Source organism: Syngnathoides biaculeatus, chromosome 20, assembly GCF_019802595.1.
Source record: "Syngnathoides biaculeatus isolate LvHL_M chromosome 20, ASM1980259v1, whole genome shotgun sequence".
Classification (NCBI taxonomy): domain Eukaryota; kingdom Metazoa; phylum Chordata; class Actinopteri; order Syngnathiformes; family Syngnathidae; genus Syngnathoides; species Syngnathoides biaculeatus.
The window spans coordinates 14400567-14417880 of NC_084659.1; the positions used below are offsets into that span (position 1 = coordinate 14400567).

General features: G+C 43.1%; 1 protein-coding gene across 3 annotated transcripts in view; it reads left to right on the top strand.

Moving 5' to 3' along the window:
• tbc1d22a (TBC1 domain family, member 22a) overlaps nt 1-17314 on the top strand; it is a 96537-nt gene that overhangs the window by 38590 nt on the left and 40633 nt on the right. For all 3 annotated transcript variants that reach the window (XM_061806655.1, XM_061806654.1, XM_061806653.1), the window contains 2 exons: nt 297-411; nt 12955-13061. In XM_061806655.1, coding sequence (XP_061662639.1) covers nt 297-411; nt 12955-13061 — 222 coding nt within the window. The remainder of the gene's footprint in view (nt 1-296; nt 412-12954; nt 13062-17314) is intronic.

A 17314-nucleotide genomic window follows, 5' to 3' on the forward strand; every position in this document is an offset into this window, starting at 1 on the left:
TCAACAAAAATAATGTCTTTAAAAAAATTCAAAATGATGTTTAGCAGATAGTTTTTTTTTCCTTCTTTGAGCTCTCAAGTTGGAAATCAGGACTGTTGTCTCACTGCATAACAATGTTCTTCCTATTTAATTCCACTTTTTGCAAGCTTGGCATGCCTCACGTTCTTATTGCACACAAGTGCCCCGCTTGCATGCCTCGCAAATTCACACTGACTGATATTCGTTGCCTTGTTAAGTTTAAGATACCCCGCAGCGAGAATGAAGAGCCAATTGTTGACGCTGCGTCTCTTGTTTAGATATTTGAACGGATCCTTTTCATTTGGGCCATCCGCCACCCGGCCAGCGGCTACGTGCAAGGCATCAACGACCTGGTCACGCCCTTTTTTGTGGTCTACGTCTTCGAGTACATCGGTGAGTAGCTCCTTCTCGCCTTCGGTTTGGCTTTTTACCAATGCGTCAGTCATCGTTTTTCACGGTTCATAGAAACACCTTTCACCTTTCCTAGCTGGAAGGACTCTGGGTTCATTTGTTGCTTCATCACCGCAGGTCACAGGGAATGAACACTGTGGGGCTCTCTAGACTGTCCTTTTAACAGCCCCCCCCCCATCCCTTCAGAACCTTTTCTATAGCCTTTTTTTCCCCAAGTAGAATTTCTCCAGTGGATGTGATTATTTTAAATGGTTCTCTCTATGCAGCGGAGTTTCAAAATCTTTTTTTTTTTTTTCCTTTTCATCGAAAGGATATTGAATACCCTGCTGACAAGCCCCCACCATCCCTAAAAAAAAAAAAAGATTGATCCCATTGCATAAAGTGTTCAGCAACCCTGAGTACTCTTTTCAACTTCCGTGATAAGAGTATGCTTTTGACCGTGATGTTATATATTTAATGGACATTTTTTAGTCGTCTTTATGTGCTCCAATTTGTTTCCTCATACTTTTTAGGCGTTCCAATCCATTTAAAATAGAAGCACCAAATTGGATTTCCCTGTGGAGAACCTCACATGCACCAACCACTGTCACAGACACATTAGGGCCCCCATGTTAAGTGCTGACTTGCACGCAAAAGGTTGGCGATCTGGAGGTCTATTTTAAATCCCCCACATTTTTTTTTTTATATCACTTTAACTTCTGGTCTCTGCCCTGCAATATAAGAGCACAACTGCAGTACAACCTTAAACATAAGAGGAAGAAGTTGAGAACTCAGTAAAAGCCTTGATGACAAAAGTTGTTGGTGTATAGTCCAACCGAGATGCCACATATACAATAAATATTATTTTTTTTTATATGCTGAGCGCCCCATCGCTCGGCCCCAGCCAAGCCAGCCGTGCTCCCGTCAAAAAGCTGTGGAGGAGGGGGATGGGCCTACATTTCAGTGAAATGTATGGCAAGAATATTCTGTCTGGGGGGGGAAAAGTGGTAGTGGTGCAGAATTGAGGATATTTGTATCTGTGTCTGTAAACGATTACAAATACAATATAGATAAGCACAAGTATTATCGTCTTCATCAATCTCCACCATTCATACCAGTAAATGACACTTGTTTTTTTTCATATTTACCGTAATTTCCAGCCTACAGAGCGCACCTGGTTATAAGCCTCATCTGTATTTGTAAAGGAAATACCATTTGGTACATACATACGCCGCAGCTGTGTAAAAGCCGCAAGTGCCCGCATTGAAACCCACATTCAAACATGAGATATTTAAGATAGTACACAGAAAGAGTTTAACGCTAGCACGACGTTAGCGCTACTGTCGCTAACACTAACAGGGCCGGTTAAAATAAAACTTACCGGTAAGTATCACTGAGACAGGCCAGTAACACAGCAGCAACACGCGAGCACAGCGTTAACGCGAGTGCAGCGCTAACAGGGTTGGTAAAAGTCACTTCCTTGGTACATATATTCCACCAGTCTCACTCTTACCTTTTCCCCTCGAGTGCCCCCCTGCGGCCGTTAGAAAAAATGCATCACCGCATAAACCGCAGGGTGGAAAGCGTGTGGGGAAAAAGTCGTGGCTTGTAGGCTGGAAATGATGGTATTTGTGTATCTAGCGCTCTACTATTAACATAATAGATTCCTCAAACATTATAGTTACTTCTAAACACAACAATGACTATAACAAACTATCTTAGCACATCTTAACGAATGATGAGAAATAGCAAGTTAGGTCGGGTGTTAGTCGCCTAAAACAATATTGTAGTTTTCTCATTGTTGCACCTCTCACGTCTACCTTAAATTTTGAAAAGCATATGTTCAAATAGGCGGCACTGTGGATCAGCTGGTAAAGCGTTCGCCTGGGTTCAATGCTGGACCCGCCTCTGTGGAGTTTGTATGTTCTCCCCGTGCCTGTGTGGGGTTTCTCTGGGCACTCCAGTTTCCTCCCACATCCCAAAAACATGCAACATTAATTGGACACTCTAAATTGCCCCTTCGTGTGATTTGCCTCTATGTGCCCTGTGATTGTGTTGTGATTGTACTGAAATTGTCCATATTCTATAGGCCCCAGATAGAAAACAAATGGTACGTCATGAACAGCTAAGTTATTTGGCTTTAATGTGACACGGTCAAAGGCCTACATACAAAACTTTTACATAACTCGCATTTTAATATATGATTAGTCATGTTATGTCGTTCTGAATTGCAGTAAAAATAGTCCCGTCAAAGGCCACATGGCACATTCACGATTATCCACCTGGTCTGTGAAGCAATTTAGCTGCTATCTCTGTTATCAAAGAGGAAATTGATTTTGCGTGTCAACCCTCCTCATATCTAATTTGCCACCCGTTTCGTTGGCTTTTGTCTATTCTACCGCTCACGCCATCAGGGGAACACAGTAGTTGAATAGTTAAGGCCGAGATGGGCCACAACAGGACAAGCGGCGAGCCCAGACTGGCTTTAATTGATCGAGACGCCAAATCGTAATCTGCATTGCGGTGTAGCACGGATGCAGAGTGAGGAGAGCTGAAGGCAAGAAAGCTGCTCGCAATGACAGGGGAGGAAATAGAGGGAAAAGGTGACATCTCTGGCAATGACAGGGTGATAAACAACAGTGCAAGAAAAAAAAGATCTTTGAGAAAATGAGTGACTGTGAAAGTGCCCATACGCCGTCGGGCGCACTGTCCTAACTATCAGCCGGAAGATGAGTGGCCTGCTCTCGCCTGTCGCCATTCGGCACTTAGAGGTAACACTTGTCACAGCGGTCAGGAAGTGGTCCGCTTTGCTGTTTGTCTCCCTCGTGCCGTGATCAATATTCTTTTTGGAGGAGTGCATCTTGTGACTGGGGTGGAGAACCATCAAGAAAGTCTGCTGATCTTTGGGTATTAGACTGGTGGCTAGGAAAGATGCGAGAGCAGCTGAGGCGGCTAGAACTGGTCCGTGGAGGAGAAACCAATGGTAATATGTCTTCAATTTAACAGTTTTAAACCAGTAAGCCTCTACGGATCCCTAGCCACACTCCAAAACCCTTTAATCTCTGCTAAATTAAGTGGAATGGGTACTTAAAAAAAAAAAAAGCTCTTCAATTTGTTCTGCATGACAACTGCTGTGTGTGCCTGGGGCAAAATTGTGCATTTTTTTTGTTTTTGTCAGCCTGAAATCACATAGTCTTCAGAATTTCCCGTCTAGTTTGACAAAGTAGTCGTATTATTCAGAAGCATCAAACAAATGCCCATTGAGGATTTATTCCTCTATTCAGTTCTGATGACTGAATATGAATAGTTAACGGGGTTGAATGTATCACTATCACCCCTTTGCCCTCCTTTTGAAACACACACCTTGAATAAATTACTGTAATCTTGAGAAATCCAAATATCTGCCCAGACTCTACGGTGTGTTGTTGCACCATTACATCACTGTTATGACACACAAGACGGGAGTGAATTGCGACAAGGTAATAATACTTTGCGTGACCTTGCGAGATAGCCGCTCTGTAAAAGACACAATGACCTGTCACTTGCACTTCAAGCTTTCATTGACCAAACAAAAATGTTCAGTATGATTGGCTCCAGTCCTGCACAATTACGCCACTGCAGTCCATTGGATTTCAGCCATTTTTTTCCATAATTTAATGGACAGAGAGATGTCTTCACTTATTGCTCGATTTAACCAACCAAAGTGACCGTGAGTACCAGCTGCCAAGGCTACTGGGTCAACGCTTTCAAGGCTTGTTGTAGCTGACGCCCGTGCTGTCAAACACTGGCCGAGATGGACGAAAGGTAGATCACACTGTTTTATTTCAACCAGTAGTCATTCTGAGTAATACTATAAATACACAAACCTGTGTATATGCCAAACAAATGAAAAATTGAGCGGGCTCTCACGAGGTTTGCCCGACTGACTCATCACAAAGAGATGCCAGGAGGTCATTTCAGATATGTTTGTTGAATGTGGGCTTCTGAGGAAAAAGTACATTGAGTGCTCTCTTCGCCCCCAAATTTAAAATCTCTGCATCTCACCGAATTGGAACTTATTTTGATGACAGTGCTAAAACTGAGCGGTCGACTTTGGAGATTGTACATTAATTTCATAGCCACCCGGTTTTTAAAATACCCTTCTGGAAAGAAATTGAGAATGAGCACCTTTAGAAAAGGGATGTTGATGGTTTCTCGCTCGAAATCATCCTTCTAGGTCCTTCTCATCCCTCCTTTTATTTACCATACGTTGATCTGTTTTAGCCCCATGGATGGCCACATAGCTCAGTGGTTAGAGCATTGGTTTGGTAAACCAGCGGTCGTGAGTTCGTATCTCACCGGGGTCTCCGCTCCCCCTGAGGGGTTGCGTCAGGAAGGGCATCCGGCGTTAAAAACTGTGCCAAACTAATATGAGCGTTTCATCTGAGATGACACGTTGTGGCGACCCCTAACGGGACAAGCCAAAAGAAAACCTACGATCTGTTTTAGCCCATGGTTTGGGTACTTGTTTTTTGCCCCCAGGTCTTATGGTTGTAACTGGCTACATGTTGCCATGTCGGCCTTGTTCCTGATCTACTTTTATTTCCTCTAATTGCTCCATCTTTAATGATCGGGCGAGATTATTGACTCTGGAAAAGCATTGTCTTCTCCCAGAGTCTCCACTCCCCATTTGTATTACTCCCACAACCCGAGCTTTCGCTTGCTGCAATGTTCCGTCTGCTTTAGAACGCAATCAGCCTCTTTCTAGAGTTAAGTAATAGGACTGGGACCAGCCGAAATTGAATCGGCCGTTCGGTTTTGACCCTCAAGTCTCTGTCTTCACCCATCAATTGCTGCAATGTCTGCCTTTTCATATCGCTTTATGCTATTCACATTGTTGATGGTATTTCTGTCTCGTTCCATTTACACCTCCTTTTGGTAATGGGCTGGGGTTAATGCGCGGTTGCGGAACTGGATTGTATTTTTCAAGAGCCGGACAAAAGTGGAATTTGAGTTATATCACATGGCAAGTGAAGTCCGGGCTTCACAACAGAATCAATAAATCTGGAAATCAAGAGACGTTGTCCCAACCCGCAATCGGAGCAGATATTATCTTATTCGTCCTGATGAAAAGCAATAGAGCTCAGAAATTGTGCGTAGAAATAGTTCTGTCAAAGAGTGATGTATCTGCTGCGAATAATCATATGGGGTATTGCATATTTTTAGATTAAGTTAATTACTTGACTATAAAAAGCCTTATATTGAAACTCGCCGAGAAGCTTCAGATCTCTCCACGTCGCTCTTGTTCCCCCCCCTGTCACTGCCACTTGATTGGGACTGAAAAATGTGTTTTTATATTTGGACGTCTTGCGCTTGACCTGATGCAATTGGAGGCAACCGACACAATCATCGCAGTCTGGTCGGTTGCGTCATGAATTGTAATATGTACGGGTATAAACGCCTTTCACCAAGGATGATTTTTATAGAGATGCGTTTGAATAAATGAACAATGATAGTGCAAAAAAATACACAACTGCAGCGAGTCATCAGACAAATTAAGTCCAACTGTGCTGAGGCATTTCATCGCCCTCCAGCTTCACTTTTTGTATTCTCAAATGCGTCTGCTGCTCTATTTAATGTCTGGGTACTACTGTTCCCCTAATGTGTTTTATTCCCAGCTAAACCTGCAGATTACACGTGGTAATGACTTAATGGACTTCGCTAGCAGGATGCGAAGAAACTCTTGTCAGCTCCCAAATGTGTCCGGCGTATTATGAACCCATAGTTGCAATGCTTGAGATGGAATGAACATCAAAGAGATTAACTACAGTGTTTTTGTCAGAACCAAAAAATAAAAAAAGTAACTTCCCTATAAAGCTAGATTACTGTAATTTTCTGGCCTTCAGAGCGCACCTGATTATAAGCCTCACCCAGTACATTTGTAAAGGAAATACCATTTGGTACATACATGAGTCGCTCCTGTGTTAAAGCCAGGGCCTGTTTAAAAAACAAACAAACAAAAAAAAAAAAACCATACCTAAATCACCGAGATGTGCCAGTAACAGCAGCAACGCGCTGGCGCGGCGCTAATAGGGTCAGTTAAAAGAAAAACATACTGGCTAAAATCACTTAGACGGGGCAGTAACACAGCAGAAACAGGTTAGCGTAGCGCTAACACAGCCAGTTAAAAAAAAAAAAAACAACATACTGGTAAAAATCACTTCCTCTGCACATCTATTCCACCAGTGTCACACTTAATTTTTCCGCTCGAGTGCCCCCTTGTGGTTGTTAGAAAAAATATTTACAAATCAGCCGCATCACCACATAAGCCGCTGGTTTGAAAGTGTGTGAAAAAAGTCGTGGCTTATAGGCCAGAAATTACGGTAATTGCTTTCTCTTTTTCTATGGTAAACTCCAAAAACAATACAGGGTATGTTGACGATCAATTTTAATATAAATTTTGGTCCACTCACTTTACAAAATGTATGTTATGTTAATTGATGAAAACCGACAAGGTACATATTTTGAAAATATCTATAGCTTTTTTTTTTGCTTGCACTTTTTATTTTTCAGTCATTCAAATGTAATTTAAAAAATTCCAGCTAACAATTATTTTTCAGTCATTCAAATGTAATTTAAAAAATTCCAGCTAACAATTATCAACTCCCAATTGTCCAAAATCTGTAATCACTGCTACTACCATAGTAATGACAATAATAACAATAATAATAATGAGAATAATCTGAATAACGATGAACTATAATCAACCGTTTAACACCACTGCATTTTCTGTTACTTTTGGAATATGATTTGCAGTAATGCACAGCCCCCCGCCCCATTTCTTTCTTGACATTCCAATGCCGACAGGATTTAGATGACATTCGGAATCAATTGGAATTGTGCATGTTGTGCCGCCGGCCAATATGACACTGTATGGGAGCGAGCGTAGCAAGACTGGAGATATTTGGGCGAGTCAATTAACATGACGCGGTAGCCTTACTCAACATTAAACATTTTGAGCGTCTCCTCCCAAGAAACAATCTCACCCCAGGGTAAGTGGGTCATTATTGCCTGCGCATAGACAGATACGGTATTCATGTCTGTATTCCATTTCTTGTCAAGGGCTTACATTAGCTTGCCAAAGTGCTAGCGCCTGCTGTTTGGTACACGGACATGAGGTATTATCACGCAGAAAATGTGAAATGGCGTAAGTTTGTGGCCTTAAGGTTGGTTTATTCTTAGAAAGGCTTGACACTTGGAATGGGGTGTGGATAAGCTTGTCACTTGCAAGAAGTACCAAATGATAGCATGAACTGACATAAAGCTAAGATCCGTCCGCCCTTAGTTTTGATTGCTACGCTGTCACGTCTTCGGAAACCTTCCAATGTCTGCACTCGCTGGTGAACTTGTATCAAATTTTTTTGCGGGGGTAACATCCATGTCTAACTGAAAAATAATACAAAAAAAAATGGAAGCTGGTTCATGCAGGACAAAAACAGTAAGGTGCAACACGTTTTTTGTAAAGCTGGTAATGTTTCTATTTATTAAAATCATTAAAGAAACTGGCGGCATGGTGGGTCAGCTGGTAAAGTGTTGGCCTCTCACAGTTCCGAGGTCCCGGGTTCAATCCCGGACTCACCTGTGTGGAGTTTGCATGTTCTCCCCGTACCTGCGTGGGTTTCCTCCTGGCACTCTGGTATCCTCCCACATTCCAAAAACGTGCAACATCAATTGGACACTCTAAATTGCCCCTAGGTGTGATTGTGAGTGCAGCTGTTTGTCTCCATGTACCTTGCGATTGGCTCCCAACCAGTTCAGGGTGTACTCCACCTCTTTGCCGTTGACAGCTTGGATGGGCTCCAGCACTCCCCCCCCCGACTCTCGTGAGGATAAGCGGCAAAGAAAATGGATGGATTAAAGAAACTGCAAAAAAAGGTCATTATAAATCAACAGGATATATTGTATACCGCCTCTTTTAGCGAGATCATGTTCGTGCTTTTTGATTAACGAGTTAACAGCAGCATACCATTATTTTGGGGATGATGTTGAAATATATACCGCTGAACAGACGTCTGTTAATTTTTGAGGGATTCAGTTGAGCACCTAGCCTACATCTAACTGGATTAGTTTAGATATTTGGAAACACAAACAAAGAACGAAGAAACCTATACAGGTGCCAGAAGCATGTTGTATCACCATGATGAGCTTTTACGTAGTGTGCTGTGATAGGTCAGTCTATTTTCCAGTGCCTGTCTTAGGAAAAGGTCAATTGACAGGCAGTTGTTTTTTTTTTTTTAATACTAAATGCTGCTCTGTGCATAAAATTAATCGGCTTATTTCTCACGAGTAGAGATTATCCGCTCAAGTTTAGGAAGACTCTTCAAACACACCTCGTCTTGCTATCTTGTGTTACATCCCCACCCACACACCCCCCATTTCTGGATCTTCTCATGATTGTCAGCCTAATCCCATGACGACTTGCTGCGATTCCGTGCGTCACGCGTGTTAGTCAGCGTGTTGGTAACACCCAGTCTTGCCAGGTTTACTCGCCTCTTAATGATGAGACAGTTTGAATGCCACCTCTGGAAGAAAAAAAAATGCTCGTCTCTCATTAACGGTGGTGTTATGGCACTAATTGTGCTGTTGCTGCCTTGCGCACAAGCCTGTGTGTGAAGCGCAGAAGGTGTGCATGTTTAACAACAACAACATATCTCATCCCCTAAGTGTTAGGGCTTCAGTTTAAGCATTTTGAAGCTGGCAAGGAAGTCGTAATGTGAAGAATCTTGGCCCAAATAGAAAGTCATTCAATTACCGTAATTTCCGGCCTATAAGCCGCGATTTCAACCCTGCGGTTTATGGGGTGATGCGGCTAATTTTTGCATTTTTTTCTAATGGCTGCAAGGGGGCACCTGAGCGGAAAAGGTAAGAGTGAGACCGGTGGAATATATGTGCAGAGGAAGTGACTTTTACTGGTCAGGCCCTCTTCGCGCTGCGCTAGCATATTACTGCCATGTCTCTGTGATTTTTACTGTTTTTTTTTTTTTTTTTAACTGGCCCTGTTAGCGCAGCGTTAGCGCGGAGGCTCTAGCGTTAAACTCTCTGTGTACCATCTTTCCTTGTAAATATCTCGTGTTTCAATGTGGGCACTTGCGGCTTTTACACAGCTGCAGCGTATATATGTGCCAAATGGTATTTCCTTTACAAATGTACTGGGTGAGGCTTATAACCAGGTGCGCCCTGTAGGGCGGAAATGACGGTAATTAAATTAATCCCGAGTCACCCCTCATTAGTAATGACTACACCACTTGCTTTAATCGTATGGATTGTAATGGTGGTGCTCTGTGAATATTTGCAATGTGGCTTTGCTTGTGATTAATTTGAACTAGCAGGAGATTGTCAAACAGGATTTTTTTTCCCTCTTGTACATTCACTTTATGATTACATCAGGCTAAATTAGGTCTTTTATCATTTGACATCACATTACCTTGTGGCCCGAAGTCGTAGAGGGCAGATGGCGACGCTGGTTGTGAGTGTGCGTGCCGGTTCCGGTACTGTCTCCTGAGGTGCGACCCGGCTGCGTGTGTCAGGCTATGCCAAGTACTCACAGCTGGCTGCAACCAAGCAGTTGGTCTCTCTGGACATGTTACCCCCCCTGCGCCAGGACAAACAGGAGCTAAGCCCTGGAGCTTGGAGGGAAACTGGATCTGGTGCCAGTTGAGAGAGCGAGTAGAAGAGGAGTGTAACAGCTTGGAGGGATGAGATAATGTCAAAGAGTTGGGTAAGAAATTAATCATTATGAAACCACGGAAAGATGCGATTGTCAGCGAAGGTCTGACCAGGGTTAAGACCACGTTAACCCTTCTTAACCTGTTTTGTATGGTTTTCACATCCAACAGTCTCTTAACAAAACACACAACTTTAGAGGCTGTTATCAGAGGTCCTTGGTTAACTACTGGCCTTACCTGATATTTCAGTTACAAATGGCACACAAGTAACTTGAGTAGTAATTTGAGCAGTGGAGTAAGAATGTTGTCACAAGACACACTCAATTGTCGCTGTTTTGTTTTCACTTGGTGATTTTTCATTAGAGCAACACCTGCGAATAGAGGAACACCACCCCCCCCACCCCCCAATTCTGTCTGTTAAACCTTTAGTAAAAAGTAAACACTGATGCCCAAAATGTTAAGTTCATCTTCAAACCCTCTGTCACTTTTTTGTATCATCTTTTCAATAGCCACGGAAATCCAAATGTAAAAACTTACCCGCAATAGTGGCTTTCTCAAACTTCAACTAAAAGCCCAGGCTCATCTTTGGTCATCACAGACATAGATACAAAAATCTCTAAATAGTAAAGATACATGACTTCGACATACTTCCTGGATACCAATTGCTACTTTTTTCTCCACCAGATCTTTGGTGGCCTTGTAGGGATTTACTGAGTTAAGTTGAGTCGAAAGAGACACTTGAATAGGTGAAATAGTTCCCATAATTATGACTGTTAGCAAGGCATTAGCTTCAGTTAGTGGTAGTGGTCGATTAAAATAATATTTTGCAACCATTGAATTTGGAGGCAGACCTCACAAAGAAAAAAAGCTCCCTGCGACTCCCCCTCAAGGTAGCGTGTCCTCAAATTCCCCAGCTTCCCATTTGTAAAGCTTTCATACAGCAGTTCGGTTCACAATGCAGACACAAAATGTTGTCAGGTGTTCCTTTGTATAAAAGCAAAGATCCAAACTCACCCTCAAAGAGAATTGCATGGCATTGTAATATGGTAGCAAGAGTAGAACCGAAAGATGTTGAGGTCTTGTGGTATTTAGGCTAAGGAAAAACTCACCAACATCTTACTTAAAGCTCAAGTGTGATGCCTTGCGTCACTTCCTGCTTCTTCTCGAAAACAAATCCCTCAAGAGGATTTTCATGGCGGGAGTTACAAAAAGCCGTATACGTCAAAATCATGTTTTGTGGTGAAAAAACGGATGGGTCCGTACCGGCCGCCTTTTTTTTTTTCATTTATAACATACTAAAAATCATGCATTTCATGACAGTGGACCTTTAAATAATGTTATGAAATCAAGTGCATATTGGGATTTTTCCCTTTTGGTAGAGGCCGACTCTTGCTTCTACTTTTTTCCTTTTCGTGCATTGGCAAATGTGTCGCTCGTTCGATTATCGAACTTCCACCAATGCTCCCACTTTACGGGTGGATCAAGTGCATCGTGACAAGTCAGCTACTTTTGTTAAATCCTCAAACGCGAGAGCAACAAAGCTTTCCTTTGAACCTCATCAAGCGCTTGAAGTGCCTTGCTGTGAATTTAACTAATGACATCAGGTTCGAATTTTTTTTTTTTTTTTTTTTTTAACTTTCATTTTTTCCGTTTTTTCGTTTTTCCGCCAGCGATCACTGTTGCCACACGGTCCCCCCAGCAGTCAGTCCCAGTTCATGGCTTCAACCCTCGTCTCCTTTCCTCTCATTTGCCCTTGCTGCTGTTGTGATCAGCTCCACCCAATTCCAGGGCAACCGCTGGACTCTTGGGAGCACATCCCTCCTAATCTGCTCCCGTCAAGGTCCACATTTTGGAGCTCAGCTGCCACCGTAAGACGTAAGCCCAGCAAAGTGTCAGGACTTTTAGGTTATTTGGGGTCAACTGAAACGTCGATGGATTGCGTTATTTCATCGCCTGTAGAATTGAGGCGTCGAGTTAAAGAGACAAAAGTGTACACATGCGCACGCACTTGACAACTGTGAGTAGCTTTGTAGCCGCGGCCTGCTGCCAGCTCCCTTTCTGTCATTCTGTCAGACTGAGCATGGCCATTACAACCCTAACTGCATTCTACTCAGGTTGCCAAGGATACCAAGCAGAGCTGCCAAACCCCCCCCCACACCCGACATACGCGTGGTACGAGTCTTGCAAAACATGGACATTTTTCCAAAAAATGACAACGTGTAGCTGAACTTTTATTTATTTTCCTCTTTTCCTGTCTGGCCCCCATCCTGTGTTCTCATCCTCTCTCTCCCTCGATCATGGTTAATCAGTCTTGTCTCATCTGCTTTCCACTGGTTGTCAGGGGCTTGTCAGAATTCTGTCAAAGCCCCACTCTGGCCGTCACACACTAGTGCCGTTAATGACATGTGATGCCACCCACCGATGTAGTCACCCACTGGAATAGAGTGACTAGAATATTTTCTTCCCCGTGTTCCTTTTTTTGTTTTTTACATACACTTTGAAAACAACATTCAGGCAAACCTCTTCAACAAGTGTGAATGAGCAGGGGTGGATCTCAAGCTCCCTGAATCTTTTCTTTCTCTTTCTTCCTTTATAATCCCCTTTTCTATTATCAGGCTGTCTTTTCCTTCTTTCACTCTCCCCGTTAATACTGTCCTTTCTTGGCAAGGCTTTCTCTGAGTGGTGGGCTTATTACGGTTCCCCGTGCCGAGAAAGTAAACCTTGAATTGCTTTCTACCTAAGAGTATCCTATCAAACCCCTCACCCCGACCCCAACCCCATCCCCCTCCCTTCTCCTAATTTGTAACTCTGTTCACACTCTTCCCTCATTTCCCTCCTCCAGAGGAAGAAGTGGAAAACTTTGACGTGTCCAGTCTCCAGGAAGAGGCTTTGAGGAATATCGAGGCTGACAGCTTCTGGTGCATGAGCAAATTGCTGGACGGCATCCAGGTAAGCATACCGTCATTGTGTGTTCAAAAGATAAGGGGGAGAACTCTCCCTCACACTTTCATACTTTCACACCAATTTACTGTACATGCTGAATCTCCAACTGCCTCCACCTACAAGCTGCCCGCGGGGAAGATCTTCCAGTGTGGGCTATTGATACTGTGGTCGTGGGCGGGAGCTGCCGGGCTCTTTCTCTCTCGTTGGTACTCTTTTCTCATATCCCTGGAAGATATTTTATTTAATGCTTGTCCTACAATGTGGGTGCAACTTTTTGATTTTCAAAGCCCGGTGTTCAAACAGCTTGGAACCCTCAATCATTCGCAACCGGTTTGCCACAGAAACTGTCCAATTCAACAAACAATTGAATGGCAGAAGGTACAATTAACTTGTGCACGTCATTATCAAAGTACCATCATTTTTCCACACGCTTTCAACCCTGCAGTTTATCCGGTGATGCCGCTAATTTGTGCATTTTTTTTTTTCTAACGTCCGCGAGGGGCACTCCAGCGGATAAAGGTAAGAGTGAGACCGGTGGAATATATGTGCCGAGGAAGTGACTTTTGCCGGTCCGGCCCTGTTAGCGCTGCGCTAGCCTGTTACTGACGTGTCTCAGTTATTTTTACCACTATTTATTTATATATATATATTTTTTTAACCGGCCCTGTTAGTGCGGCAGTGTTAGCGTTAACGCGGCGGGACTGGCGTTAAGCTCTCTGTATACCGTCTTTCTTTGTAAATATCTCGTACTTCAATGTGGTTTTTAATGTGGGCACTTGCGGCTTTCACACGGCTGCGGCCTATGTATGTACCAAATAGTATTTCCTTTACAAATGTACTGGGTGAGGATTATAACCAGGTGCGCTCTGTAGGCCGGGAGTTATGGTACATCTACTTTTTGGGGCATTTTTGATGTGTGCTGAGATTTGTAAAATATGTGCCTCGGCACTCTTAACGTCTGAAAACAAAAAAATATATATAAATAAAGTGGTCCAGAAATTAAAATTGTACAAAATCGTATTTCCGTAGTCTTTTATGAAAGGTGATTGTGCGTGCGCGAGCATTAATTCATTGCATTCAATTTGTCGGCGATTCATTTTTGAAAATTAATAGTCATTGTGCCTGTGTGGTTCCCGGGGGAGCAAAGCGACGAGGAAGATGAAAGTGCAAGGCACAGAAGTAAGAGAGAAGAATGGGGTGTGTGTCCGTGTGTATGCTTTTGCGTGTCAATGGACGCAGTCCTCTCCATGCTTGTTTATTTGTGACCTTGCTTCCAAGCTAATTATGTACTATGCATCAGGGAAGCTGTGTGGCCGACCCCCCACCCCGCCTTCTCGCCGTCCTCTACCTTCCCTAATGCTTTTTAAACAATCCGATGGAGGCTGAGTGCTTCAGCAGCGTAATTAGTTGGCGATCCTTTCTCTGACCTCGTCTCCAGCCCCGCTCACATTCTCTATTAAACTACGCTGTGTCCTGAAGGTGGCTGTCTCGGGGGTACAGAGGAAGGGAGTCTTGTCTGTGTAATTACATTTATTCATTGGCTTTAAAGCACCTCATAGATGCGCTGAAACTTTTTACGCTGTTTTGTTTGAGGCTAATTGCATCACTATGCTAACAGAAAGAGGCCTATGTAAATGCTGAATATTGGGAAATTTTTCATTATTTTTGACTGCAGTTTTACATAATTATGTCGTGGAAAAATATATATTCTCTAACAAACAAAAGCATTATTTACAGGGATCAGGACTGTGCTGTGAATAGCAAAACTCTGTGAGTCATTGGCACGCCCTAAAAAAAGTCAATTTTCCTGTATTAATTGTTTAGACCAGGGGTCTCGAGCCATACTTGGCTCTTTTGGTGGTTGGATATAGCCTGTGGAGCCCTCATAACGACATAACCCGAACCCTACATGTGATTTCTGTCGTGCAGAGGTTTGACCTAGTGGGGTTCTCGTAGCCTGTTGTGTGAGCCAGCACAAACGACGCAGAGACAGTTTCGCCTAGTGAGGTTGCCGTAGTTTTTGCATGGTAGTCGATGTCCAGAGGTGCAGAAGGGTCTAACGCCGATCGTGTCGGAACAACTACTGTAATTTCCGGCCTACAATCCGCGACTTTTTCACACGCTTTCAACCCTATGGTTTATGCGGTGATGGGGCTAATTTGTGCATTTTTTTGTAACGGCCGCAAGGGGGCACTTGAGCGGAAAATGTAAGAACAAGACCGGTGGAATATATGTGCCAAGGAAGAGACTTTTACCGGCTCTGTTAGTGCTGTGCTAGCGTGTTGCTGCTGTGTTACTGGTGTGTCTCAGTGATATTTACCGGTAAGTTTTAATTTAACCGGCCCTGTTAGTGCTCGCGCGGCGCTAGCGTTAGTGCTAGCCTTAGTGCTAGTGTTAGCGCAGCGCTAGCGTTAAACTCTTTCTGTCTACCATCTTTCTTTGTAAATATCTCGAGTTTCAATGTGGGCACTTGCGGCTTTTACACAGCTGCGGCGTATGTATGTACCAAATGGTATTTCCTTTACAAATGTACTGGGTGAGGCTTATAACCAGGTGCCCTCTGTAGGCCGGCAATTACGGTAAATGCACAAATACACGTTTACTTGGTTTTTAAAATACTGTATGGTCTTTTGAAATTAAATTTTTTGGCTCTGTCGAAAAGGTTCCTGACCCTTGGTTTAAACCATAAGTATAACACAAACCATAATCCCACAGCACTTACAGCAGTATCATTTCAAAGACATCTTACAACATTACCCGAACAAATAAACTAAAAATGTAACTAAAATAAATGAATACGTTTCATGGCCCCAACTCCCACTTTGCCATTAAGAAAAGGCTCTCTTGTCGCATCTTTAGTACTGTATGTCACGGTACAGAAAGAGCACAAAAATGTGCGGCGAACCCCGACTGAGTTTTTCAATGAATTACAAAACACAAATAGGTGGAGTTTTACTGTATTCATTTTACACCCTTGAAGTGAACGAGTATTTTGTTTTGATTTCGATCAGCTTTTGGTTCATTCCAGGCAGGATTCATTTCAACTTGAAACCGCTGATTTGATTGTTCTGTTTGTGTTGAAGTGGAATTCATTTTGTCGTCTGAATAGACGGAAGCGCGTCCGCGGTGAGTGGCAGATTGAGTGGTCGACGAGTGCATCTTACGCTCGTCTGTCCTGCCCCGACACGGAAGGCATTGTTAAACAGACAAGCGGTGCTGCGGGAGCGTGATCCGGGGCCTATCAACAAAATAAGCACGCTGTACTGTGCAGCCCATTTCCTCATCAAACTGGCAGCTGACAGTAGCAACACCGAGTTCCTGCAAACATGTTTGAACTCCCTAATCCTCTCCGCTCACGTTCAAATAGTCTGGTCTTAACGCTAAAGTTGTCTAATCCATTTAGATGACTAACTCTTGCCAGATAGGTCCTTGAAGCATCAAATAATTACAATTCGTTTGAGGGCAAAAATATGTGCAAAATGTGAATAGTTCTTAGACAAATTAGTCTATGTACCCATTTCGTAGTTATTTTAAGGTGACCCTCGCGTTCACTTAGTTTTTTGAGCAGCTAATTACTCTTAGACTGTACTAAATTGGACAGCGTTTCCAGACAACGTATCTAATTTAACTTGTTTCAATGGTTCCACATCTCCAATCAATTAAAGTGGTGCTGTCGTATCTGTCTGTCGATACGCTGTTGATCTAAAGATTCCAAGGTAATTTGCAAATTATAATCCGTCATTAACATGCCTGGTGATGTTGCAGCGTGAAATTCAAAGGTGGTCGCTTGAAAGTGCTTACGATTTGTGGCCCTTTGCATCTCACCGACCATTTCCTCGGGGAGGGAAAGAGTTCAAAAAGTCCATTACATGTATTTGGTTAGTATGCCCCATAGAGTGCTTAGTTTTTAAACACAGCAGATGAACACCTGTTTTTTTTATGCTAATTTCGCAGAAAGGCCTTTTGTAGCGCTGGCTTTTAAACGTGGTATTTTTTACGTTGGGATTTTTTTTCTTCAGCATAGAAAATGGCTTGACATGATTTGAATCTTAGACCTTAATTTGACATATTACTCGGCATTAGAAGAAGAAAAAAAGATGAAATAAAATGCTAGTACTGTATGACCTAACAAATGTGTAACATAGAATATACAATGATTAAAGGCTTGACAGTTTCCTCTCCTGCTGCTCCTTGTCTGAGCTGCATCCAAGCCCTCGTTTGGAGCGCAGGCAAAACCGTGTGCGCTCATTGTCAAGGCA